The sequence below is a fragment of the Falco cherrug genome, chromosome 4, assembly GCF_023634085.1.
Source record: "Falco cherrug isolate bFalChe1 chromosome 4, bFalChe1.pri, whole genome shotgun sequence".
Classification (NCBI taxonomy): Eukaryota; Metazoa; Chordata; class Aves; order Falconiformes; family Falconidae; genus Falco; species Falco cherrug.
Window position 1 is genome coordinate 47,666,883 of NC_073700.1, and position 27,748 is coordinate 47,694,630.

The 27,748-nt window shown below is 60.8% G+C and overlaps 1 protein-coding gene across 2 annotated transcripts; it reads left to right on the forward strand.

The window, feature by feature from the left end:
- Positions 1-8,542: 8,542 nt before the first annotated feature.
- LOC102051405 (nuclear receptor ROR-beta-like) lies at positions 8,543-26,409 on the forward strand. 2 transcript variants are annotated; one of them, XM_055707764.1, is made up of 10 exons: positions 8,543-8,725; positions 16,822-16,907; positions 17,012-17,153; positions 17,495-17,908; positions 18,325-18,446; positions 18,857-18,989; positions 20,031-20,138; positions 20,505-20,615; positions 20,977-21,089; positions 21,667-26,409. In XM_055707764.1, exons 1-10 carry the CDS (start codon positions 8,719-8,721, stop codon positions 21,826-21,828), a joined length of 1,398 nt encoding a protein of 465 aa, XP_055563739.1. In that variant the 5' UTR covers positions 8,543-8,718; the 3' UTR covers positions 21,829-26,409. The 2 variants fall into 2 exon arrangements, with proteins under 2 accessions (XP_055563739.1, XP_027654091.1); XM_027798290.2 differs by lacking the exon at positions 8,543-8,725 and having other exon boundaries at positions 16,348-16,907; positions 21,667-21,847.
- Positions 26,410-27,748: the final 1,339 nt, after the last annotated feature.

A 27,748-nucleotide genomic window follows, 5' to 3' on the forward strand; every position in this document is an offset into this window, starting at 1 on the left:
CCCTTTGCTGGGAGCCACGGCTAAAGTGGAGCTGATAATTAACAGCGGGAGAGGAGATCAATAGGGGAAGCGGCTGGCACTGCAGCTGGGGCCAGGGACAGCCAGGCTGGGGCCCCTTCTGCTGCTGGGGGGCCTGTGGGGCTCCACTCTGGCACCCTCCAGCGCTGCGGTGCTGGGTCTCTGCTCTCATGACACATCCTCAGAGGAGAAGGGTGGGAGATGCACATGCAAGAACTTAGCCAGGTCCCACAGGGAGCCCATCACCCGGCTGTGGGTGATGACGGGGGGGGGAACCCCCCTACCCCACAGACCCCAGGCCATGCGGGTGATGGAGACAGAGCCAATGGTCCAGGTCAGGGAGCTCCAGGGTGGGAGAAGGAGTTAATTCCAACACTGAAAAGCTCTTTGCTGGCATCTCCCCTCTAATGGAAGAGTCATGTCAGATTAGCGGGCGGCCCGTTCGAGGCGCTGAGCGAGCGCCCTGCCTGCCGGCGCCCGGCCCTGGGGAGAGCCGGGGAAGCCATGCGGAATGGCAGATCTGGGCCACTGTGCCAGCGCCGGCGGGGGACACGCCGTGGCAGGGACCGCGGCCAAGGACGGGCACGAGGAGTCTGCTGCAGCAAGCTTTCACGCGAGTTTTTGTTCCCATTGTGGTGCCTTGACATCCAGCTGTGATGCACTCACAGTGCCCAGGGATGCTTTTCCTCTACTCCCAACCAGCCCAGACAAAATGGGGTTTGGAAGCAAGGACACCCCAAACCCTGGCAGCACAGCAGCTCCAGCAAGCAGCAGGGTGTTCGCAGCTGCCCTCCCCGTGCGTCCGCCACTGCAATCCAATAGCTGAGGGCGAGTGATGCCCGGGCGGTGGAAAAGTGGGTCAGGCACATTGGACACCATGTGCTTCTCCTCCCCTTTCACACTCCTTATCGCAGTCCTGATGGTAAATAAACCAGTCCGTCTCCTCAGCAACCCAGCTGGCTGCTGGGCCGTGCTGGGAGCGGAGTCCAAGGTGAGCCATGGTGCTGGTGATGGGAGCCAGCCCGGCCAGCCGGGACCCAAAGGATGAGCAATAACCCCCAGTCCATTGGCACGGCACGGCATGGCATGGGGAACGGGGTCTGCCCGGCAGCCAGGAAGCCCCATCCCGGGAACCAGTGTGGTGGGTGTGTTGGGAAAGGTGGGGAAAATCCATTCCTTGGTGTGATGCTGCCTCTGCAAAGTGCACTGAGTTCCTTGAAGCTGCTCGCTGGTTCTGACAGCCTGAGATGGGAAAACTCTGGGAAATGGGAATATTTGCCACCAAAAAGCACAGTGAGGTGTTCAGGGCACTTTTAGGTTAAGCATGTCCGTGAGACGGGCTCCCTCATGTTCCCAGCAGCAGGAGCAATGACAGAAAGCATCAGAGCATCCCTGACCCACTGACCCACAAAAAAGAGGCATCCCACAGGGGCTGCACCCTGTATCATCCGCCCGAGCATCCCCCTCCGCAGGTAACCCCAGCGGCTCCCCTTGGGCACGGCTGGGCCACCGTGACTCCCCCTCCAGCTGCTTAAATCAAGCAGAGCCCTTTGTTTTCTGCTTTCATATTATTTAATTCTCTTCTCCTCACTTGCACTGCAGGGGCAGCAGCTAAGCCCGGGGCTTTGCTAAGCCGGAATCGTATTAAAAGAACAGAGAGGAAGAGAGTTTCTGGTGCTAAGCTGCTTGCGGTAACAGAGATGGATTTAAGGAAACTGCTCCCATAGCGATATTATTGCCCCAAAGCACCCAGCCTGGGGGAAGGCAGACCGGGATGTGGGGAAAGGGATGGTCCCTGTTGGGATACACCAGCACTGGCACCGCAGGGCTGGGGGGGGGGGGGGGGGGTTGCCTGAGGCCACCCGGTGAAGCCCCCTGGGGTGCAGCCAGACTGGGACCCACAGCTGGGTCTGGGAGCGGCCCGTTTGGTGCTGGGCAGGCAGCGGTGGGTGGCTCACCTGGGCTTTGGCTGTATTAAAAGCTAAGTCCTCCGGCATGGCTTTTTCCAGAGCAGCAGCCAAAAAGGTGCTTACAGGGCTGAGGCAGGAGCCTGCCAAGCCTTAATTAGAGACGCTCAGCGGTGCAGCGTGCTAATACGCAACCTTTCGCCTCTGGAGGCCAGGATTTAAACCGCAGAGAAATCATCTCAGGGACGTGGGTGCTGAGGTTGTGTTTGTTTGGGTGAGTGGGGAAAAACCTCCCTTCCCTACACAAACCGTGGCAGACCTGGAGCTGCCAAGACCCCCTGACCTGTTGGTTGGTGCTTGGCATCCCCAAAACGGCTCCCTGGTGGGATGCAGGATGACCTGAGTCTGGGCAGAGGGAGGAGCCGGAGCAGATCCCTGGGTGCTTTCTTCTCCCCTGCTCTTTTACTCGCCCTCTCTCCGCATTAACATGTTAACTTTGGCCAAGAGCTTTTCCCACTGACCTACTGATCTTTCCTATTTCGGTCCCTGGAATTAAGGGATTGCTGGGATTAACTTGCGCTAAAGCCTCCAGATCGGCTCTGGAGCGGGACGCCCAGGTACGGGCACAGCGGGCAGCTGGGGGCACCAGCCGGCAGCAGGAGGAAGCCAAGCGGTGGCCGGTGCCCTGAGTGCGGGTGGGTGGGTGCAGCACCCCATGCTCGAGTGCCTTGGGTGCTCTTGGCTCCTGCGTCTCCTCTCCCTGGGGTTTTGGACCCGCCGCGATCAGGGCTGAGCACCCACCCAAGCAATGGGGCAGGTGGGGATGCCCAGAAGCCCCCCAGGGATGGAATAGTGCTTTGAGGACCACACTGCACCCATCCTGCCCAACAGCAGGGATGCCATTGAGGGTCTGGAGCCAGCCGGGGCGGTGCGAGGCTGCAAACGTGGCTGCGGCAGCTCCAAACCCCTTCCCAGGGAAGCAGCTGGTTCCCGTGGCAGAGCCAGGACAAGACCCTTGGCCAGCACCATTCTCCTGCCCCAAGCCCCAGCCCTGTGGTCCCACTGCCATCCCCAGGTGAGCCCCAGTGGGGGGATGCTCCGCACCTGTGTGGCTGCTCTGCTCCCGGCTCAGAAATAATCCTCAGATACCCCCTTTTCACCCTAGTTTGGAAACTTCCCCCAAAGGTGGGCTGCTTTTCTGCCTGGAGAGACACCCCCAGGGAGCCCCCATCCCACATCCCTGCCCCAGCCCTGGGAACCGTGTCCCTCCTGTGTGCCCCCATCTGCCTCGGGTCCCCCCTTGCTTGCCGGCGGGCACGGGAGAGGCAGCATCGCATGAAATTCGGCAGTTTTGAGGCTGGGAAGTTAAAAAAGATGGAGGTGAAGCGCCGGGGGGGGGGGGGGGGGGGAAGGGGGGGGGGGGCGGGCAGGAGCAACCCGGCTTTGAAGGTGCCTGGAGATTAACTCAAGGCCACGGTGGAGGCTCGGAGACTTTTACAGCAAAACCTCATTAAGGCGAGAGGGGGGGAGGCACAGAGAGCAGGGAAATCTTCTAAGCAGGAGGAAAAACGTTTGATTCAGCAGAAACAAGTGGGAAAAAAGCCCCCTCACGTCCCCCCACACTGCTTTTATCTGTCTCGGGGGGACTGGGGCGGAATATGAAATCTGCCCCTTTCCTCTTTCCTGTTTATCTCCTAATTATTACGCTGGAGATTCGGCAGCACCATGCAGCGCCCGGGCCAGTGCCAAGTGGAGGCTCTGCTGCCCCAGCCGGGGCAAGTGCTGGGGGGAGCTGCCCAGGGAGCCCTTCTGTACCCCCCTGCCTCTGGGCTGAACCCCCCGGGGCAGCAGAGAGGGAGGGGGTGGCACGGATGGGCCAGGACCCTCCTTCAGGCACCATTATTTGGCCATCATTTGTGCAACGAGGTGCACCAGGGCTCTGCAGCCCGGCCGTGGGAGACGCCGCCTTTGCCCCCTCGGCAGGACCCTGGAGCCTGGTGGGGCAAGCGGGGTGCTGGGCTCAGCAGAGGCTGGGATGGCCAGGGCAGGGGCCATGCCCCCCCATAGCGAACCCCCCAGGCAGATGCTGCAGCATCCTGCACGCCTGGTGCCTCGGCCCACTGACCTACTTTGAGCATCGCTTCGCCACGGGCGCGTGGGGATGGGGACAGGGATGGGGACAAGGATGGGGACAGGGATGGGGATGGGAAGGGGAATGCCATGCTCCAGCCAAGTGGTGATGCGATGCACCATCCCACCCCAGGGGCACCAACAGCCCCTGCCCGGGGCACAGCAAGGTCCATCCCAGCTGTGCCCTGTCCCCCCCGCAGCCCCTAACAAAGGCTCAGCAGCCACTAATTGCTTGGGGCCCCTCGGGGTGCAGGGTGAGACCAAATGCCCCTTCTCTGGCCCACTGGCAGCTCTGCTGGCCACGGCTCCAATTAGCCTCATTATCCTGCATCGCCACTGATTAAGGGCCAGGTAATTGCTGCAGCACTGGATGTCCCTTATAGCCGCGCGGCAGCAGCTATTGCATAAGTGCCGGGAGGGCATTACGTGAGCGGGTCAGGCCAGCCCAGGGGCTCCAGTTACACCTGCCTGTGCTGCCCCCCAGCCCCCACGCAGCCCCCAGCCCTGGGTGGGGACAGGGACAGCCTTGCATGGGCTGCGGGATGCACAGGCACGCTCCGCTGCTGCCTCACTTTCCCCTTTCTCCATGCTCTGCTTTGCACCCACCACCAACGCTGGTGTGCCTAAGCGACACCCACCCCATGCCACGGCCCCACGCCGCGGCTGTGCCAGCCTTTGCATAACGAGCGCCGTGGGGCAGTGACTCACGCTGCTTCGGCAGGGCCACGTGCCCAGCGCCATGCCAGAGCCAGACGGCTGCTGGGGGCCGGCGTGGGCAGCGCAGCCATGTCTCGCCCCCATGGTCCGAGGGCACTGGCACAGTCTGGCGCAGCCGGGGGGACCCTTGTCCTGCGCCGCTAAAGCGCTTTGGCAGAGGGGTTGGGAGGAAGGGTGACCGCGATGCCACGGAGAGGACAAGGCAGTGGGCTTTGTCCCTGAGCAGGGGGCTCTCTGTGGTGTCACCCCCACAGCCGGGGGCCATGTTAAGGCTGGGGGCTGCAAGCACTGCGGCTCCCCTGCAGCCACCCTGCTGCCACCCTCAGCCTGGCACTGGGGCACAGGACCCCTGCCCAGCCCTGGGGCACACCCCCACGCCGGCACCTGAGGACAAGGTTGGGGGGCACTAACGCTGCAGCCCCCATCAGCGGGTTCACCCCATGACCCGCTCCCTGCTGGCAGGTCAGCGTTCCCGACGGGAAACTGAGTCACGGTGAGGCGAAACGACCGGGCAGTGCCCACGGTGGGGAGCCCGTGGCAGAGCCACCGAAAGAGCTGGCTGGCCCAGCCGGCTGTGCCGGGGCTTGGTGAACACGGGGCAGCCCAGCACCCCCAACGGGGGGGCTCGGTGGGCACCGAGGCTGGGTGAAAAGCTGTGGGTACAGGACGGGATAACGTTGGCTGGGCAGGCGGAGAGGTTCCCCTCCAGCTGGGTGGGGTGCAAGCTAGAGCAAACAGTGATTAAGGTGCAGTGGCGTCATCCCAAATTCCTGCTCGCCTCCAGGCCAGCCAGGGGCTGGTGGGGCCAATGCTGCAGCGGAGCCGTGCTGGTGGTTGTTTGACATGGCCATGGTCTGGCAGCGCCCCAGTGTCTGTCCTGGCCCCAACCACAAAGAGTCAGTGGTGAGGCTGGGCCAGGGAGGAGGGGAAGGAGAAGGGCTGGATGGTGGCGGGGTGGCAGAGTTTTTGCTTCTTATCCATTCCTTGTGACCGTCTCCTGCCCACGCCACCGGTGCCTAGGTCTGCTGGTGCTACCTGTGACGGGCTGGATCCAGCCCCGCTGGACGCGTCCTCTGGCATCACCCAGGCGAGTGCAGCTCCCTGGCACTGAGCCCGGGTCTGGGAGCACCCAGGCACCTGACGGCAGCTCTGGCCCCTCCAACCCTGCTGCACCCCCATCGCTGGGACCAGCACCGGTCGATGCCAGGGCCAGTGCCTCTGCACCGGCCGGCTGCAAGCAGAGCGGCACTGGGCTCCACACCACAGCACCTGCAGCAGGAGACAGTTTTAGGGGAAATTTAGTGACCTGCAGTGCTGCTGCATCCAAAACAGCCCTGGGCAAGGGGAGGGGAGGCCCTCCTTGCTCAGGAGCAAATGTTACTCCAGGGGCTCAACTGTCACCACCAGCAAACTGGCTCCACCTCGTTTCTGTCTTTGCTGGGACCAGGATTCTGGTTTAAACCTGGCCAAGTCCACAGGGTAAGGCCCTGGCCAAGATAAAAAGGGGTCCTGCTCTGGTGTAACCTCTCCACCTCCACCCTTATGGCCCCAAAACCACGGGGCCAAGTCCCAGACAGACCTGCAGCACCCGGCACCCGCTGGGCTAATGCCGGCTGGCGTTGGAGGCTGGGCGCCGGGCACGAAGGGTTAAGGAGAGGGTACGGGAGTGGGTGCGTGGGTCCAGCATTGCTCACGACAGGCGTGGTGCCGTTTATGTAACCTCATACTTTTGGGTTGCGCCGGGGCACGCGGGGAGTATTTTTGCTCTCGCGCTGGTGCCATTTGGCCACGACTGTCCCAACAGCAGCAACCAGGGCCATGCAGGGCGAAGAGGCGACTGCCTTTTGGGAGGGGCGAGTTCGCCAGGGCCGGACCTGCGTGCCCCGAAGAGTCACCACATTGCTCCCGGTCTCAGTTTCCCCATCTGTGAAATGGGGCTAATGAGGCTGACCTCCTTTGGGCAGTGTCGGTGACCTCCAGTGATGGGCACAGAGGCTGTGCCCAGCCGGAGCCAGGCGGGATGTGTGCTGGGGTGGGATTTCAGGGGCTGTCCAGGGCTGCATTTACAGAAGCCCTGCTGGAAGCGGGGCCTGTGAAGACCAAATCGAGATGTCACCCTGCGTCCCGTCTGCGTGCCCATCCATGCGGAGCGCAGCGGGGAGGAGGAAGGAAAGCCGGGAGGAAGGAGCGAATCCAACCAGAGAGAGCAGCGAAGCTGTTCACAATCCCCATCAGCAAAATCATGTCAGACAGCAGCACTGGAGCGCAGCAGGCAGCGCGGCCCCCTCAGCCCCCCGCACCCCCTCCACTCCCCAGTGTCCCCCTCCCTGGCTGTGGCTGCTCCCATGCCAGAGCGGAGCAAGAAGGTAACTCAGCACACGGGTGGGAGCACACAAAGTGCCACTGCGGCTCAGCCCTGCCACCACCACCCACTTGCACCGGTGCGGGGGGACAGTTCCAGGAGCAGGGGTGGGCAGAGCCCATCTACCACCTGCCCTGCAGTGCCCCTGCACCCCTGGCTCAGCCCTGGGCTTTGGGGTGGATGTGGATTGAAATTGTCCTCTTCAGCCATGCTTCAATGCTTTAATTTAAGGGTCTGGGGGCTGTGGTGCCCCCGGCAAAGCCCAGCTGCAAGGGCAGGGGGGAGTCTGGGGAGGAGGCAGCGATGCCGTGTGTGTGACGATGGTGGTGGCTGCATCTGTGCCCGTAGTGGATGTCACCTCCATGCCCACTGGTGATGCCCATGCCATGCCTGTGGCCATGCCCGCTGCCTTGCTTGTGCCCACAGCAGGTGCCACATCCATGCCTGTGGTAGATGGCATGTCCGTGCCCACGGTGGGTGCCCTCTTGCACACACCAGGTCTCCAGGCCACTGCCACCACCCCCAGGACATATGGGCACCCCTGGGCGCTGCTGAGCACCAGCCACATCCCTTGCACCCCGAGCCCTGTCCTAGCCACACCATGGCCCAGCCGCCTCCACCCCTGTGCTGTGGCACCCTGGGGATCCTGGTGACCTGGTGCAAGAGTCACACCACAAACCCCAGCCGTGGGGCTCTGCACCGCGCTGACACCTCTGGCACAGCACCACGGGGCCTCATTGCGTGGCCCAGAGCCGTGATTTCATTGCCTCTATTATGGCAGCACGTTGGAGCGCCCCGTTATCCAGGACAGGACCCCCAAAAACCTGCAGCGTGAAGGATGGGGTGGGAATGGCTCGCTGCCCCCCAGGCTTCCCACTGCCTCTGCTGTGCCCCTCCCGAGCCGTGGGTCCCCTGCCCGGGGCATCCCCTCGGACCCAACACCTGCACCCCGGCATGGGGACACGGTGGGGGTCCCCGAGCTTCCCACATCCCCCCGAGCGCCGGGGGGCTGCACCTTCTCCAGGCCGCCCCCCCGTCCTGTCCTGCCCGGGGGTCGGGGGGGTCCCTGTGCCAAGCGGGGCGGCCGGGGGGGGCGGCGAAGCAAAGCGGCGCAGTGATTCAGCGGGACACGCAGCCGGCCCCGTGCCTGGGCGAGCCGGGACAGGCCGGGCACCGGCAGGGCCCTCCCATGGGCGGGGGGTGCAGCGCCGAGCCCCCCCTGCCCGGGCCGCCTGCCCCCCGCCCCGGGCGTCGGGCACCCAGGGGGGCGCCGGGCAGCCCGTGTCCAGCACCGGGCACCGGCGCGGCGAGGATGGAGGAGGAGGAGGAGGAGGAGGAGGAAGGGCAGGAGGTGGGGCTGGAAGTGAAACCGATTTGGGGGGGCGGGGCAGGCTCGTCATGTGAACGGCCGCATGCTCGGGCAGAAGTGGGTCAGCGGCGCCGCGGAGGGGCAGGTGCCAGAGCCGCCCGGTGCCGCCCGGTGCCTCCCGGTGCCGCCGCTCCCCGCCCCGCCGCGCTCCGCCGCAGGGACCCCCGCGCCGCCCCATGCGCCCCCCGGCGCGCTCCTGACCGCCGCCGGCCACCATGCGAGGTGAGTGCGGGGGGCGCGGGGGGCCCGCCCGGCTGCGGGGGGCGGTGGCAAAAGTTGTCCCCGGTGAGGGACACGGGGGGGGACCCGACAGCAGCCCCGGCGGGGACACGGAGGGGGGACTCGACATCAGCCCCGGCGGGGACACGGTGGGGGGGACCCGACATCAGCCCCGGCGGGGACGCGGAGGGGGGACCCGACAGCAGCCCCGGCGGGGACGCGGGGGGGGGACCCGACAGCAGCCCCGGCGGGGACACGGCGGGGGGACCCGGCATCAGCCCCGGCGGCGTCGCGGGGGGGGACCCGGCATCAGCTCCGGCGGGGACACGGGCGGGGACCCACAGCAGCCCCGACGGGGACGCGGCGGGGACCCGGCATCAGCCCCAGCGGGGACGCGGCGGGGACCCGGCATCAGCCCCGGCGGGGACGCGGGGTGGACCCGGCATCAGCCCCGGCGGGGACACGGGGGTCCCGGCATCAGCTTGCCAGAGAATACGGGGGGGGACCCGCCTCAGCCCTGGTGGGGGACACGGGGGGACCCGCATCAGCCCCACCAGGGACTCGGGGGTCCCACCTCAGCCCCGCTGGGGTCGGTCTGGCTCCTCCAGCTCCCCCCTTCATGAGGAATAAAATTTTTGTTTATTTTGCTTCGCTTTCCGACGCCGGCTTAGACCCGCTCTTAAGCTTTTCGTCGCACTAAACCCCTTAATCTCCTCCTCAATATGTTGCTCCCACCAGGGCTGGATTTATTGTGTTTCTTTCCCCCTTTCCCCCTCCTCGTGGCTCCGGGGCCACTTGGCCCAGGCCGGGGGGCAGGAGGGGGGCTGCTGGGGGGGACAGATGAGGGACCAGCCGCAGTTTGGGGTGCCCCTCACCCAGGGAAGGGAGTGAGTCGCACCAGCACCTGCCTGGTTTTACCCGTTGATAAAAAAGGTGATTCCTACTTTTCACCCCTCTGCTTTGCAAAGCAGGTGGCAGGGAGGAGGAGGATGATGATGGAGGGAGGAGGGCTCCGGCGGGACAAGCCACCTGGCCTGGTGATGGTGACGCAGCGGTGGCCGGACCCAGCTCCCCCCTCCCCCCCTCCCCGTGCCTGTTCCCAACGGAGCTGCTGGGAGCGTGGCTGGGACCTTACACCCTGGGGTGGGATTTTTATCCCCCGTTAAAGTGTTTTTCTGTCGTCGCCTGCCATGCCCGAGCCTTTCACCCCTCTTGTGCCCCTCCTTAGGTGTGTTCTGGGGTGCATGTGTTCAGGTGGGGGATTGGGGGCACATATTGAGGTGCGTTTTGGGGTGTTTGGACCAGGATGGACATCTTTTCGCTCCTCAAATCGGTTTTCCTCCCTCCCCGGCGCAGCCCTGGGTGCTGCGGCTCTGCCTCCCGCTGCACTCTTGTGTAATGGTGGGGCTGGGGCCAGGCGAGGATAAGCTGAGCCCCCCACATCCCCTTCCCACCCCGTGGCATCCCGGGATTTCACCTTTATTAGTACGGAGGGAAGCATTAACGCATGCCTAATTAATAACACTGCCTGCCTTTTACGTAGCACCTGCACAGCCAGCACCAGGCTTAATTAGCAGCTGGGTAAACTTTTCCTTTTTTAAAATTTTCTTTTCCTTTTCCCCCACCAATTACTGTGCGTTGGCCCTAATTAATGGCCAAACCCCTCTGATATCACATCGTTTTCCCCTGTCAAGTGTTTTTCCTGCGGTCCTGCCCGCCGCAGGGTCCCCATCTCTCGCCGAAGCCTCGGTGCCGCATGGTTATGCCAAATTGATCCAATCTCTCTTTTCTTCCCCGAAACCGCCACCGCTCTGCCCTGTTCCCGGGGGGCCACGGCAGCTCCTTGCTCCTGTCCTTGCTGCGCCGCGGCTGCGCCAGGGCCGGGCAAGAGGCTTTGCCTTGTATAATCCTATAGGGTTTCCAGCCCTCCTGCTCACTTGTTTTGCAAGCGGCGTGGCGTGGAGCGTGCGGTGGCTCGGCAGCCTTTCCGACTTGTCCTAGTGACCTAGATCTGTCATTGGAAAAATCAGAGAGGGTGGAGGAGGAGCTTCCCTGTCCGTTTAGGCAGCGTGGTGCACATGCTTGGCGCAGGCGAGGATGGCCAGCACCCATGGGCCCTCCGGCACCATGGCTCTGGCCATCCCGGGTACCATGGGATGGGGATGGCCATGCCCTTCGCCTCCCGAAAATAAGGTTGGAGGAGAAAGGTGGCCACCGGCAGCGTGGGGTCCTGAGGGATCCAGCTGGGATTTGGGATCCTCCACTCCAATAACCCCGGCAGTGGCAGCACCTGGAGGAGGAAGGTGCGGTGATAGGGGATGTTGGTCCCTGACCCCACAGCTGGGCCGTGCTGGCAGCATCCCCAACCCGTCCTGCTGTCCCTCCTCCCCGTCACATTTAACTTTGAACTAGGCACTGGCTAAATCACACCTGGTTTTGTGGCGAGTGGTGCCTTTATTTAGCCCCATGGAGATAATTCCCCCCCCCCCCCCCGATTTAGCCACAGAGCTGGAGGGGTTCTTCTGCCGCTGCCTGGACTCTCCTTACCCCGGGTCGGCAGCAGGGCCCCCTCCCCACCACCCCACCTTTGCCACCCTCCTGTGCCAGCCAAAGTGTGGGACGTGCTGGCGGGGCCGGCCGGGAGGCGGGATGCGCAGTGTGGGAGCTGGTGAAACGCAGCAGCCAGGGCAGGAGTAGGGTGGTCCCAGGGGGACCCTCACTGCCTGCTTGCCTCTGCTGGTGGGTGAACTGTTTGCTGCCGTCTCCAAGCTGGGAACACACCGCAGCATGGGACAGGGGGAAAATGGCACTTTGCTGGGGATCTGCAAAGCCACCGGCTGCGTGGCCACGAGCGAAGGTGGCTGGAGGTGGCCCTGGGGCAGGGGGAAAGCAGCCGAGTCCTCTTCTGGCCCCAAATTTCCAGGAAATCTCTGCTAATCAATTAAGAAACTGGTTCCCACCTCCAGCATCAGGGCCAGAGTTGTGTAATTTAAATTTTCCATATTGCCTGCGTGGCCCCGGTGCCCCTGAAGCCCAGAGCCTGTGCTTCGAGCATCACGCCCAGGCTGTGCCTGCTGCAGAGCGCCCTGGCCCCGGCCCCTCCGGGGTTCCCCATGGGGTGCACGGATCAGGGTGTGATTTGCCAGCAGCAACAGCTGAAATGCCAGGATACTGGGGGACCCCAGGGTGCTGCAGTGCAGGAGCCTGTTTGAAAATAGAAAAGGGTGATAATTGCCTTTATTTGATTATTTATTCCTCCTTCACGACCTTCCCAAAATGCAGTGACGGGAGTTGCTCTGGGGAAGCGCAGTGGTCCCCCAGAGGTGGGTGCAGCTGGGAGCAGTGGCTGGAGGTTGCTGCAGGGGGTGAGGGAGCAGAGCTGGGTTTTGGGGCAGGGGTGGGCAGGTGGGGTATCCCCGTGGGTCTCTGCATGTCCCTGTGCAGCTGGGACCCTTCCTCCTCCCCCTGTTGTGGGTGAGCTGGGAGGATGCTGAGCTGGAGGGGAGGGGATGGTGGTGGCTGAGCATCCGAGCATCCCAGTGCCCTGGCTGGAGCTGGGGAGGTGAGGGGGGGCTGCGGGGCTGCTGCTAATTACCGGAGGTGCCCACCCTGTGGCATCGATCGCGGCAGCAGGATGGGGCACGGACCTACTTTCCCAGCAGGTTTGCTGGGTAATGAACCAGGGCACTGGGGACCCCCCGGCCGTGGCTCTCGCCTGGGCAGCTGAGGGGGTATTTGGGGCAGGGATGGCCACAGGGGCATAGAGCCACCTCTGAAGCCCCTAGAGCTGGGCTGCTTGCCCCTACCCCACCCCCCAGCAAGGGCCACTTGGGTCCCAGGGGTGGGTTTGCTCCTGTGGCCTTATGTAGCCCCCGCAGGGGAGCAAGTGGCCATATCCTGACCCCAGCCCCGTGGGTTGAAGGGTGTGCAGGCTCACCCCAGGAGTTTTGGGGTGATTTCCCCCCTCCAGCAGTGAGATTATATGGCCGAGGGGTGGGATGGGGGGGAAGAGGATGAGGATGGGGCCACCTGTGGCCATGGCCTCACAGGTGGAGGGTCCAGACCCCTGTGGCTGGATCCTGCAGCCCCTGCCTTGTTTTGGGGTGCAAAAGAGATGCCCACCCTCAGGGTGGAGGTGATGGAGAAGAGGGTGTGCAGGCACGGGAGGAAGGCTGAGTCTTGCTCCGGGGAGGGTGGCTCTGGCTCTGCCCAAACCACCAGAACCACCTGCCCAGTTCGGGGAAGCTGTGCTGTGCTGGGGGGGACGCACATGGCGGGTCCAAGGGGGCGACAGGGGACCTGGGGACCGTGCAGTGGTGGACCCATGTCCCCCACGGAGAGCTGCAGCTTGGGGCAGCAAATGGGCATCCCCAGCTTGATGTATCCCCCCAAAATGCCCCAAAAGCCCCATCCCCAGTGGTGGGGGGCTGGGGGGCAGCCCTGTCTCCATCCCGGTGCGTCTGTGGCCGTGGGAAGGGTTAACGGCCGTGGTGTTACACAAGCTCGTGGGACCACGGGCAGAAAGTGTGTCAGTGGGACAGGATGGCTCCAGCCACGGGCCAGGGCTGATGGCCGATGGCCACCACCACGGCCGAGCCCCACGGCCACCCGGTGCCACAGTGCCACTTACATAAAGGCTGGCCGGTGGCAGCGGGCTGGGAGTTGGGCAAGAAAGTGTTTGCAGTGGGAGGAGAGCAAATACCACGGCTGGGACATTTTAATTGCTGGCTGGAGATGATTAATTTTTTTAACTCCCCCCCCCCCCCTTTTTTTTTCCCTGCTCCCTATTTTAGCCCAGCCAGCCCCAGGGAGAAGTTTTGTTGCCTGCAGCCCCCCGGGCAGGGGGTAGGGGTTTGCCTCCCCCTAAGTGACCCCCCATTTTACACAGCATGGCTGATGCTCACTGAGTTGTGGTGGGAGGAGGAAGAGCCCAGCGGTGGGGAAACTGAGGCACAGCAGTGGGGGTCGTACCCAGGATGTGGGGTCTGCTGTGAAGTTCCATGGTGAGATCTGGAGGATGTGGGGTGCCACTGTGGCCACCCCACTAGCACCCACGTCCCTCCCTGTCCTGCTGGTTTTGCCCCAGGGGGATGTCCGGGGGTCCAGGGGGGAGGATGTGGCTGTGGCACAAGGGAACGCCGAGGGAGCTGGCGCGGTGATTCAGCCGGGGCTTACAAACAGAGCGGCAATTAAACACTGTTCTGGGCTCTAATTGCCACCGCTCCGGCGTTATGGACGTATCCCCACGTCAGTTATTTGGGGCGAACGTCTTACGAGCGGGTCAGGTGCTGGCAGCGGGCATGGCTGTGTAATTAACAGGTTGCTAATTAGAGCCCCAAGAGGCTGCGGGTACATGGCAAGCGGTTGGAGCTTCTCTGCAGCATCCAGGGGTGATGCTGGCTCCGGAGCAGCCAGGACAGCATCGTCCCATGTACCCTTAGCCCTGGCCACACTGGCTGGGGGAGGGGGCTGTCAGGGGGCTCCCCTCCACCTGGGGGTGCACGGGCAGGATTTGGCCGCCAGCACCCCACAAAGCCACCACCATCATTGGGAGCCGGTGGGTGGCTTTTGGGGCCCTGTGGGGTGAGCAGAGTGGGTGCCAGGGGTGCAAGGGCCGTGCTCAGCCCGTCTGTTTTGCCAGGCACGCGGTGCCGGTAATTGCGGGGGGCCGGGAGTATCGGCCGCGGGCGTGAGGGTGCGGTGCGCCAGCGATGGGTGCATCACCCCAGCGCGCCCGGCGGCTGCAATTACGTTGCATAACGAACCGACGCGGTTTCCTGCCGGGGGTGGCACCACCTCCCTGTGCCCCCCACAGTGCCATCACCTGCATCCCACCCCTGCGCTCCTCCCTGGACGATGGGGACAGGGTGTTGGGGTGGGAGCGGGGGGGTGTCCCCGTGGTTTGCAGGTTGCACCTTCTCCGGCAGCGCTGGCAAAGGTGGCAGCGAGAGCCGGGGTATTGCAGGGTGGCTCTGTCTGGTGAGATGGCGTGGGGGGCACGTTGCCCTGCCAGTGCCTCCATCCCCCCATCCCCCTGCCAAAGGGCTGACCCCGGGGCTGCGATGCCATTGCCACTGGGGAGGGGGCTGGGACTGGCATGGCTGCGAGGGTGCCCTGCCTGCTCTCTGCCCACCCCAGGGGGGTCAGCTCTGCTGCCCCAGGCCCAAAATTACAGCGGAGGGAGGGGCAGGGGTGGGATGTGCCCCCCTTGGGTTGTGGGGGGACGCAATACACAGCCCTGGGAGAAGCCTGGCTTGGCAGCCCCGGGAAGGGGGGGTGAACCCCAAAATCACCTGGGGTGTTTGGGGCAGGAGCTGAACGGTGAGTCAGCGGCTGGAGGAGGGAGTCACCCCTCTGCCTCGGGAGGGTCCTTCCCCCTCATGGCTGGGAGCAAATCTGCCCCGAGGGGACAAACCGGTGGCAGCTCTGGGGGACTGGGGGCATCCCTGGGGGACCGATGGCATCCCTCAGGGACTGACAGCTTTGGGGGGACCGGGGGCATCCCTGGGGGACTGACAGCTTGGGGGGGACCGGGGACATCCCTGGGGGACCAATGGCATCCCTCAGGGACTGACAGCTTTGGGGGGACCAGGGGCATCCCTCAGGGACTGACAGCTTTGTGGGGACTGGGGGCATCCCTGGGGGACCGATGGCATCCCTCAGGGACTGACAGCTTTGGGGGGACTGGTGGCATCTCTGGGGGACTGACAGCTTTGGGGGGACCGGTGGCATCCCTGGGGGACTGACAGCCCCAAGGTACACCAATGGCATCCCTGGGGGACTGACAGCTTTGGGGGGACCAATGGCATCCCTGGGGGACTGACAGCTTTTGGGGGGACCAGTGCCATCTCTGGGGGACCGATGGCAGCCCTTGGGGGAGAGCATCCCAGGGGGGACTGATGGCAGCCCTGGGGAAACAATGGCATCCTGAGGGACTGACAGCCTTAGGGACACCGGTGGCAACCCTGGGGGACTGACAGCCCCAGGGGACACCGATGGCAGACCTGCTGCCTGGTGAGGCTCGCACTGACCCCGTCCAGCCTCCCCCCAAGCAGGAGGGACCCCAGGGCAGCACTGGGTGCCAGGGTGCAGTCAGTGCTGGCCGAGCACTGGGGCTCTCACCCACAAACGTGGCCCCTGCCAGCAGCAACCCACAAAACATGTCCCTCGACCAGAACTGGTCACTCCCAGGGGAGAAGAGAAGCAGAAGGGAATTACCCGAGCCGGGGATTTGCACAGGCCCAGGAGATTTGAAATAACCATAATCTGGCTGTGGGGGTTATTTTGGCACGGTGGCGGCTGCCCAGCACCCTTGAGAGCGATGCCAGGCTGAGCCCGGCCAGGGGCGTGGGGGCTGGAGCGGGGATTAGAGGGTGCAGAGATGCAGGGAGGCACGTACAAGTCCCGGGGGTGCCCTGCATCCCCCCCCCCCGGTGCGCATGGGGCGGGCAGAGCCAGCCCAGCTGGAAAATGAGGAGGACGAAGCCTATTAGCAGCTCAGTGCCAGCGAAGCAGAAGCAGGGAGGGAAGCGGATTTGTGGGGGGAAGGGGGCCAGGACCTTGAGCTGGTGATGGCTATATCGGTCCTGGGTTTCAAAGGAGCTGCCGGGGGGGTGTTGGGGGGCCCCTGGACCCTCTGCTTGGGCCAGAGGAGAGCATCTGTGGCTGCGGGGATGGGATAGTCCGTGTGCCAGGGATGCCCCTGTCCTGGGTGTCCCCCCAGCATGCACACACCAGCTGAAAAATAAGGACAATGGTTCCAAAGCGGGGTCCGGGGCGGGCTGGTGCACAGCCATGCTGTGTTGTTGTAGCTCAAAGGGCTTCTCTACCCAGATCTTGCTGCTGGAGAGGATGGGGGAGTGGGTGGGGGTACCCTGTGTCCTGTGTGGGCCTTTTTGGGGGCTTCTCGGAGGTGCAAGCGTCCTTCAGGGGTCTGTGGGAAGGGCTGAGCTGCCGGTGCATCCAGCTCTCGTGCCTCAGTTTCCCCAGCTGCCGAGCAGGGCTGTGGCTGTCGCAGGGGGAGAGCCATCTCCCTCTTTCAGTTCAGTGGCCACCGTCATCACCGCTCTGGTTTTCCCCCTTTTCCCCCTCTGCCGCAGCCCAAATTGAAGTGATCCCTTGCAAGATCTGCGGAGACAAATCCTCAGGGATCCACTACGGCGTTATCACCTGCGAAGGCTGCAAGGTGAGCCCAGGGACACGCAGAGATGGGTGCTGGCGGGTGGGTGGGTGCCCGCGGGGGCTAGCATCCCACCGAGCAGTTTCCCAACACCACCTTATCCCGCGCAGGGCTTTTTCCGGAGGAGCCAGCAGAACAACGCCAGCTACTCCTGCTCCCGGCAGAGGAACTGCCTGATCGACCGCACCAACCGCAACCGCTGCCAGCACTGCCGCCTGCAGAAATGCCTGGCACTGGGCATGTCCCGCGATGGTGAGTCATGCCCGGGATCCCCAGGGGCCCGATCCCCAGGGGCCCGGCCGCTCCTCCTTGGAGCATCAGGCTCAAAGCTGCTCCCCCCGTAGGGCCAGTCCAGTGAAAGGATTTTGGGAAGCAAGAAATGCTTTTATGTTTTCCGTGGGAAAATTTAAGTCGATTCTGTTCCCTTCAACCCAGGGCTGGGGCAGGGGGTGTATCTGACAGGGTGCTCGTAGCCCCCAAACTGCACGCACCCCCAGAAGCCAGGACCCTTCCCAGGGCAGGTGGGTGGTCGCAGCTTCTGCTCTGTGGGGGTGAAGCTGCCCTGACATGGCCGCCCTCTCCTCCCCGGGCAGCGGTGAAGTTCGGCCGCATGTCGAAGAAGCAGCGGGACAGCCTCTACGCCGAGGTGCAGAAGCACCAGCAGAGCCAGGAGCAGAGCGGTGGCCCCAAGGATGAGCCTGAGCCCCTGAGCCGCGTCTACACCACCAGCGTCAGCAGCGGGCTCTCGGACCTGGATGACATCTCCACTCTGTCAGACGGGCTCCTCTTCGACTTCCCCCTCACCCCTGATGGCAGCAGCACCTACTACAACCTTGACCTGCTCGCCTCGGCGCAGCCGTCGCCCGACCAGTCCAGCCTGGATGTGGCCGACGCCACGCTCATCAAGCAGGAGTCCATCTACGAGCTGATGCTGGAGCCAGCCCTGTTCGCGCATGGCACGCTGGAGGGCGGACAGCTGGCTGCCGACATCTCCATCCTTGAGATAGGTGAGCACTGGCGCGGTCCCAGCGCGATGCTGGGCACACACTGGGTGCGCAGCCCCGCGGGTGGTGCTCAGTGCAGCCCCAGGTGCCTTGCAGGATGCATCCAGCCCTGGGTGCTCGTGCCGTGCTGGCACCGTGCTTGCAGCGAGGTGCCAGCCCAGCCTCGGCTCCCGGAGCAGCCCCAAGCCCACCCCCTCCTCTGATGGAGCTCAGCACACCTGAGGTCACGCACAGCATCCCTCCCTCTGCCACGGGGATAGCCCCCGGCGCCCCATCTGTCCTCATACCCCCCAACAATGCACATGAGACCCTCTGGCCCTCCAGCCCCAGCAGCCCCTAGGACACCCAGGAGAGGATGGCACTGGGTGTGGGGCCAGTGGGGTCCTTAGGGCTCACCGCCTGCTGCCCTTGCCTTGCAGACCGGGTGGCCCAGAACGTGGTGAAGTCGCACCTGGAGACGTGCCAGTACACGACAGAGGAGCTCAAGCGCCTGGCATGGAGCCTCTACTCCCCCGAGGAGGTCCGCGCCTTGCAGAGCAAGGTGAGTGCCACTGCTACGGCCCCCCCGGCCCTCTGCCACAGCCAGAGCTGCGGCAGCCCTTGGCAAGAGCTGCTGCTGTCCCCTGCTGCTGCACCGAGGCAGGGATGAAGGCAAGGATGAGGAGGGTCTTTCAGAGCTTTGGGAGCTGCAAAAGCTCCTAAAAGCTTTTTTGGGGTAGGGGCTTGCAGTAGCAGGTCACATCCTGGGTGTCCCAGTGCCACCCCCCCTGTGGATGGCATGGCCCTGTGTCCTTTCCCTGCCCCGTGCAATGGGGCGGGGGGGATGGTGGGGCCAGGGTGGTGGTGCAGTGGGGTGGGGGGGACAGTGGTTTCAGGGTGATGGTGCAATGGGGCGGGGGGGATGGTGGGGCCAGGGTGACAGCCCTAAGGACGTCCCTGCTGTGCCGGCAGAGCTGCGAGGCCATGTGGCAGCAGTGCTCGCTGCAGATCTCCAACGCCATCCAGTACGTGGTGGAGTTCGCCAAGCGCATCGACGGCTTCATGGAGCTCTGCCAGAATGACCAAATCATCCTCCTGAAAGCCGGTAAGAGTGGGGGGGCCCCACCATCCCCCTCGCACCCCTGCCATCCCCCGCGGGTCCCCAACACCTCCCCCAGCAGCAGCTGTGGTGCCAAAGTCATATCCCATCTTTTCTCTTGGCTAATGCTTTCCTTTTGGGATCGCCCCTCCCTTGCCGCCCCGGTTGTCCCCAGGCTCAGCTTCGGTGCTTGGGGAGGGGGCACTGGGCTGGAGGGACTTGGAGGTCACGTTCAAGGGTGATGGTAGAGAGAGGGACATGGGCAGTGGCCGCCCCAGGCAGAGGCTTTTCTCCATGGTCACCCTCAACCAAATGTCACCCAGAAACCAGGATGGGAATGAGCACGGTGGGTTTTCCCCTGGGATGCCAACCTGAAGGGGAGTGGGGAGGGAGAAAAGGATTGGCCTCTTCTCCCAGCGAGAGACTGGGAAAAGCAGGGCGGCAGCAGCAGCACCCATGTCCCCCACTCATCCGTCTGCCCGAGCCGGCAATGCCGTGCCCAGGTGAGGGGGCCGAATATGCAAAAGCCCTAAAATGCCAAAAATGGTGGAAAAGCCTCCCAGTTTCTAAACTTCCAGGGCTGGGGAGCTGCGAGCCTCGCCCAGCTCAAGGGACATGTGCCAGTGTCCCGGAGGGTGCTGTACCCTGAAGCCAGAGCTGGCCATGCCTGACACGCTGGAGTTTAACTCATTCTTTCATTTTTTCCTTCCATTTTCTTTGCATTTATTTTGTTGTCACCCTTTCCTCTCTCGCTGCTCCATGACCTCCATCGATCTCTGTGAATGACTGGATGATATTTCCCTTTGGTGAAATATTGCGGTCACCATTGGAAATCTAAAAAAAAAACCCCACAAACCAAACCCCAAACCAAAAACCCCAAACTGGATTTCTTGGAATAACCATTCTGCTCTTGGGAATGAATAATCCGGACTTCAAACTTGCATTGTGGGCTTTCCTCTTGTTTACGTTTGGCCCTGGGCTGATGGACCCCCCCTGCCCTGCCCTGCCCTGCCCTGCCCTCGTCTGCGCTCTCTCTGCCTACATCAGGTTGCCTCGAGGTGCTTCTGATCCGCATGATCCGCGCGTTCAACCCCTTGAACAACACTGTCCTCTTCGAGGGGAAGTTCGGCAGCGTGCAGGTGTTCAAGTCGCTGGGTAAGCTCGGGGCGCTCCTCTCCTTTCAACGCCGGGACAGGGCTGGGGTTTGCAGCCAGGTGACACACAGCATCCCTGTGCCTGGGCTAAATCCCTGGGGGACAGGAGGGGGTGAGACCCCACATGGCATTTGCTCCCGCTCCCATTGGGTTGACGTGCGCTGCAGCTGGGACCCGCTTTGTGCCGCAGACCAGAGCCCAGCGATGCCAGGCATCCTCTGCTGGGGACCCCCCCCGTCACCCATTTAATCTCCAAAAGCTTTCTGAGCCCTGGGTGCCTGGGGTCAGCGGGTGGGTGGGGGTGTGGGGGTGCCACCGGGCAGCACGGAGCTGTGACATCCCGCCCCTTCCCTGCTGTCCCCATCAGGCTGCGATGACCTCATCGGCGCTGTCTTCGAGCTGGGGAGGACGCTGTGCCGCCTGCAGCTGTCAGACGAGGAGCTCGCCCTCTTCACTGCCGCCGTCCTGCTCTCCCCGGGTATGGGGGGGCTTTGGGGGGAACACTGCAGCTGGGGTGGGATGGCGGGATGTCTCATGCTGAAGCTGGGCAGAGCTAACCTGTAAATCTCAGCACTGCTTCCTTGGTGGATGATTTAAGTCATTCCTGGGAAAAGAGGTTGGGGGGAAAAAATGCATCTAAAAATGCACAAAGTGCATGTGCCAAAGAGGAGGAGCGACGTCACCCACAGCGGGGTGGGGGGGAGGCAGAGGGGGGCCACCTGGCCATGCCACCATCCCCAAAACATCCCAGAGAGCAGGAAGGATTGAAAGAGCGAGAGGCCACTGCAGCATGCGGGTGGGAGACCCCTCGGTGGCACTGACCCGGCCATCTCCTGTAGATCGCCCGTGGCTGACTGAGTCCAAGAAGGTGCAGAAGCTCCAGGACAAGATCTACGTGGCCCTGCAGCACGAGATCCAGAAGAAACACTCCACCGAGGACAAGCTCTCGAAGGTAGCGGTGCTGCATGTGTGCAGTGTGCGCAGCCCAGTCGGGCACGGCACGTGTGCCATGGGATGGCGGAGCCGGTGGCTGCGGCGGTGCCGCAGCTCGTCAGCCACACACGGGCGGTTTTTGTGGGGGTGAATCCTGGGACCTGTGGAAGGAGGAGGGGAATTTCTCTTTCCAAGGGTCGTGCATCTCCGTTGTGGTGCAGGTGGAGGCAGCCATGCCGTAGGCAGCCCTGTGCTGCTGAGCCTGGCAGTGCGTTGGGCAGTGTGTTTTTGGGGCAAAAGGAGCTGTTTTAGGAATGCTTTGGGCAGGACAGACCTGGGACGGGGTGAGGGGGGCACCAAGGGGCTCCTCAAGCCCTCCCAGGTTCTGGTTGTCCTGTGGAAAGACGTGGGTTTGGAGGCCAAGCCATGTTGCTGCCAGGCTGCCCAAAGGTGGGGGGTGTCCCCTGGTGCTCCTGGCACTGGGCAGAGCCAGCAGTCCCCAAACCCACCTGTTTGTCACCAGGGGACGGGGAACAGCAGCGTGCGGGATGCTCTCCCAAGAAGCCAGTGGTCACCAGCTCCTTCTTTCCCTGCAGATGGTTTCCAAACTGCCCTTGATGAAGACCATTTGCAACCTACACCTGGATAAGCTGGAATTTTTCCGTCTCCTGCACCCGGAGACTGCCATGAACTTCCCACCCCTCTATAAGGAGGTCTTCAACTCAGAGCTTCAGTACAGCGACCCACGGGAGAGCTAAGGCTGGGAGCTGCTGGCCCCCTTTGAGTTCCCCAAAATTTGGAGACGAACTAAACTTCAGAGGTTTGGGGCTGTTTATTTAAATCAAATAATCAAACTCAAGAGAACCCGAGGGGGCTGGGGTATCTGCCTGGCCCCGTGTCCTCGCTGTGGATTGCAATAGCTCTTGAATGTAAAGCACCTTGAAGGAAAAAGCAAACGGACTTTGCCATACCAGTGAAATGAATGTGAAATCTCTGCTCGGGAGAGGAGATGCTCCTGGCAGTGGTAAGGGACCGACTCCTCCCCACAGTTCACGGATCCAGGGGAGCACACGCCACGCACACACTGCCGCGCTCGCAGCATGGCCCTTCCCGCTGTCCTGGCTGCACTCTCCATCTCTGATTTTTTTTTAAAATAATTATTATTTTTATTTTATTTTTTTTTACCCAAACACAAGGCATAGGATAAAGAAGGGGCAATGCAGACTTGGCTGGATAGGGGTGAGCCAGGCCAGTGGCAGCAGCTTTGGGCTCCCAGCTGGAGCTGAGGAGAGGGCAAAGGCAGAGCCTTTGCTTTATTCCTTCTCCCATGGGTGCAGCGAGCACACAGGGCATGGGGTGACTTCGGGAGCTTGGCTGAGAAAGACCCGGCTGTGGCCAGGGCAGGATTTGGCCCAGGATTTTCCCATGGAGGAGGCTGGTTCGAGGGAAAGGATGCCTGACATGGCGGGGGAAAAGCTTTGCAGGGTCTCCATGCCCTCCACCGCAGCATTTTCCCAAATGCCTGGCCAACTCCCTGTCCAGCTGGCTGACTGCTCGGCTTTTCAGAGCCGATGTGGCACGTCTGCCCGCCTCGTGCCACCTTTCACGAATCCCGAGCACTTTTTGAAGAGGGGCTTTGCCCTTGCGACTGTGGCCAAATCCTGGCTCCTGGCAGCTTTGCCCCAGAGGCAGCCGCAGGCATTGGTACGGGCACCAGGGTTCGGTGCCTGTCGCCGCACGTTGTCGCAGGCAGCGGCTCTTTGGGTGCTGGCTGTTGCATGTAATTTTCTTATTGAGACTTAAAACTGTGCCGTGGCTCAGCATCCAGAGGAGATTTTGTGGCCTTTCCTCCACCCAGCCCACAGCCAGTCCCACTGCCAGGTCCCCCTTCCCGCGGCAGGACCACTGAAGTGCACACCGCGGCTGCTGTTACAGGTTCAGCTGGACCCTGGCTCTTCCCCCCAAGGAGCTCTTCGGAACTGTTGTTTTGGGTTTTTTTCTCTATTTAGCAGGACCTGGGATTTTCTTAGGGGGAGAAGCTGCCCGTTGGGTTCAAGGGGAAGTGAAAGGTCCTTATTCCTTTCCCAGGGCATCGCGGTGTGATTGGGACCTGCTGTTCTGATCTTAGGAGACTCAAAGGGTGAAGAAGGGATGGATTTGTGGAGTGATGCTGCGATAGCCTGCAGCTGGCGGGGCTGTTTGGGGCACTCTATGGCCAGGCTTTGCAGATGTTTTTTCCGTCCCTATCCATGCTCCTCCTGCAGCAACTGCCAAAAGCTACAAGGGAAAAACCTGCTCCGAGGCAGCCCCAATTCTGCTGACAAAGGGCTAAAATCCCAAGCCCCTTCCTGCTTTGTGTTGGTTTCTTTGGGGTCCAACCCCTTTCTCTAGCAGCTTGGACCATCTCCAAGCATGAGCCGAAGACTTTCAGTCCCATAATTGCACCCCTTAAATTAAACAAGCAGCTTTCTTAGCAATGGTAGGGGATATTCATGCTTTCAGTTAAAGACCGCCTAGGGAAGAACATGGACCAACCTTGACGAGGGGAGACTCACCAGGAAGCTGATGGGATTTCTGCAGAGAAAAATTTGGGACCGTGCTATTCCCTGGCAGCCACCGTCCGTCGCGTACAGCCATGAGCTTTCTGGTTTTGCTAACAGCCATCTGAACTGCTTCTTGGAGCATATTGGAGTTCGCCAGCCTTGTTTCTCTCCCCGATGGCATTAGAGCCCAGGTCTCTGGTGAAGGCTGCTGACCCTCCAGCAGCCTCGTGCGATGTCGAGTGCCAATGCATCGTTCTGCAGTGCGGCGTTCACCAGGGTGGGGATGTGCCGTGCTTGTTTCCTGCCCTCTCGGATCCTAAAGCTTTGACAGAAGTGAGAAGTCAGTACTGCCTTTTTCATCTAGAGGGTTGTGCCTTTTTTTTTTTTTTTTTTTTTGAAGCATCATTTCCAACAGCACCCTTCGCTTCCTGGCTCCTCCCTGCAGGGAAAAGCACTCAAGAAAATGAATGTGCTTTGCGGAGGCGGCTCTCACCCTCCGTTTCTGCAGGACAGCAGCACTCCCTTTCTCAGAGGAAACAGCTGCGGGTGTTTTGAAATGTTTGGGGGGGGGGGAGAAAAAAGCACACACCCTTATTTACATCCTCAGTATTCGTCAGCCAACGTGCACCAATGGTCAACGTCACTGTTTTCATTTCATCCGGCAAAGAAACCAAGAAAGCACCTTAAATCGGGAAAAGACTGAGCCCTTGCCACCGGTTGCATTTTTCTGGCTTACAGCACAGCATCCATCTCATGGAAGAGAGTTTGGATTCTGAGCAATAAAAGCCCCTGTGGGAATCTAGGGAAGACTGGAAGTATTAAACACGTGTAACTCAACCTGCCAAACTGCGGGAACCTGCACTTTTTAAAGTTCTCCTTAAAGGAACCGACTTGTCGATTAAATGATTTCTTGCCTGGGACGGGCGGTGTGCATCAAAAGGGATGGCAAGGGCACGCCGAACCCCCAGTGGCACTGCTGCTGGCCCCAGCCTGTGCTTTTGGCTTGCCCGAACGTGTGGGGCTGTGGTGGCTATGCCAAGGTCCCTCACACTCCCTCTGTGCCACCAAGAGCAGCAGCTCTGCAGAGCCAGGCATTCAGCTCGTAGGGAAAGGGCAAATGAAAAAGCCCAGGTAGAAATGCCTGAAAAAGGGAGATTTCCCCTCTCCCCTGCGCCAGAGCTGCACGGGGCCAGCGGAGATGACGCGCGGGAACCCCGAGCCCCCCGACTTGCTTTGATGCTCGGTTCTCAGCATCTCGGAGACATTGCCATGCCACTGGCCGTGAGATGTTTTGCCACTTTATTTTCAAACAGACCTCGGCAGCGGTTCCCTTGAGCGGGGCAACCTCAGTCACGAGGGATTGCTCTTTTCCATATGAAGATTCATTTTGTGTATGTTTGTTTGCTCTGGCAGTTTAGCTGAGTGTGCATTTCCACCTCCAGAACCCTCACACTGTGTATAAAAATGGATAAAATATATATAATATATATTCTTGTGAATGTTGGTGCAAAAGAGAAAAAATATATAAAGTTTCAGTCGGTTTTATGTTATTTTTTATCTATATGAATGAAAGGAAGAAATGGAAAACATTTTTTTTCCATTTACCACCCTCCACACACACCTACCTGTAGATACCAACAGGTTTTATGGAAATGTTTTACTTTTTAGATTTAGGAACATGCTTCTGTTCTCATTGAATGTTCTGTCTTGTAAGATTGTAATTTCTATTTTTTTAAAGAAAAGAAAATAACTAAATAAAATTTCTTCTTTCAGACCAGTCAGCTAGGAAGGGAGGGCAGGGGAGGGAGAAATGTTTATTTAAGGACAAAAGTGTTGTCTGAATTTTTCATGACGTTAAATAAAAAGTAATATAATGTATGGATGAAAAACTTTTTATTGAGGTGTATTCTATAGGTACATAGATGTATATTGCACAAAATTTACAGGAAGAAAAATAAAGTCTGTTTTACAAGGTAAAAAAATCAATAATGTTGGAAATAGTGACTGTGAGTCCCAATTTTAACAAAGGGTGAGGCTGGAAGCAAACCATGGAAAAACCTTTTGTTTTTCCAGCGGGCTCAGGACCAGGCTGTACCAGAAGCCCCGATCCAATGCAGGATTTGGACACAAGGCTAGATTTTAGATGTTATAAGGTATTAACTGGCTCACTTAAAGCCAGGCACACAGTGGAGTGAGCCAGGGAAGAGGATGGATTTGTACCCTGTGCACATGCATTGGTCAGAGCCCTTGCAAGCACTTCCCAGCTGCCACACATCCCCCCAGCCTGGACACTCCAAGGGAGACCTGAGGTCTGGGAAGGGTCTTCATCTGGGAAACCTGTTTAAACACCACCAAGCTGAAGGCAGGACAGTGACTGGACCTGGCAGTACTGGGGACACATTTTGGGGCAGGGTGTGCGTGGCATCAACTAGTCCTAGGAGGGAAGAAGATCCATGCCCTGGATACAAGGATGCAAGGACTCCTCTCCATCAGGATGCAGACGGTTCAATGATATTGCTGTATATACCCCCTCCTCCGGCTGTGCCCTGCCCCCCGCCCCCGGGGGTGCGGGGGGATTTGCCTGTCATGGTGCCGTGGCTGTGTGTGGGCAGCCGGTGGGACGCCTCTGCTGGGGCCAGTGCTCGGGAGGTCTCGGGGAGCACAGGGCAGGCCTGGGGGGTGCCCAGGCCAGCTGCATGGCTCCCACCCCGGGGGGGGGGGGGTAATGTAGGTGATCCCCCAGGGGTTGTGAGGAGCAAGTGTGCAAATCTCATCCTCATTTCTCTCTGCTTCCCCTGACAATCTCACCTGGGTACACACTTCCTGTCCCCTTGTGCAAACCCAGGGCAGTTGTGTGGAGTTGTTGAACCACCCAGGAGCTGTGGAGCAAAGGAAAATAATGAAAAGGAATCCTTGTACCAGCAGGGTCACTAAATCCCAGGGTCTCAACTCACCGGCTCCCTGGCTGCTGCCACTCTGCCATTTGAAGGAAGCAGCACACGTCCTCCTTCACAGTTCCCACCCACAGGGTTTATATATTGCAGGGTAAACCTGGCTGCTGCCAAGAGCTGGGAACAGCTAGAAACAGGGCACAGCTTGCGGAGACATGGGGAAGGGTTATCATCCCATTTGGAGGCACAGGGAGCAGAGCTGGGGCGGCCGGGACTGCAGGGAGCTGCTGTGTCTGGTGCGGGAGCGCACAAGGACCAGCTGGAGCTGTGGCAACAATGCGGCTGTGGCAGCCCATGGCCCCACCAAATTGCTGCATGTTGGCACTTTTCTTTGGTTTTCATTTTTAAAAGGATGTTTTTTTCCCACAAAAATCATGGGGTTTTTGAAAAAAAAAAAAAAAAAAAAAAAAAGTTAATTAAATCATGGGAAATCTAATTAATGATACGTTGCAAACAGTGACTCTTTAAAAACACCATGTTTATAAAAAATGGCCTTTCAGTTCCAGGGTAGATGCTGGGAATTGCCAAGGAGCGTGAAGCCAGCAGAGGACAGGTTCAAGGGGCTCCCAGAAGCACAGACACCCTCAACAAGAGGCGGCAGGACAGGATCTCCCACGCGTGTCTGTCCCACACGGGGCACAGCCAGGTCAGAGGCTGTCGCTATAAAGGTGATCCAGATGCCCCATGTCCTTGTCTCCAGGCTCTGCTGCCCGCTGCCCACCGTGCCTTCCTCCAGTAAGCACTCCCTGTCTTACTGGTGCTCCAACGCCTTCAGTAGCACTGGATTTACTGGGGCGGAGTGACCTCTACTGGTTTATAGCTAAATTATTCCTTGCATGTCAGTGATGCTTCTAGATCAATGGAGGCAAGGGGGTTTTCCCCTCTCAAAAAATACCTGTCCAGCCAGCAAATACTGTGTCCAGGGGCAGTGCCGGTGCCCGTGCCAGGGAGCAAAGCTGGGCAACCTGCCTAGAGCAGGGGCTGAACTCAAGCAACGAGCCCCAAGACCTGTATTTTGGGGCAACTTTGCAGACTGGGGGCTTGCGGGCCTCAGCGTTGGCTCAGTTAAGCGTTACGAGGGATGAGCTTGAATCACACAGCCTGGAGCTGCGAGTTCTGTGTTTACAGAAAGCACAGCCCCAGGGCCTGTAAATATTTTTTAAAGTAGAGCAGGGTTTATGTAT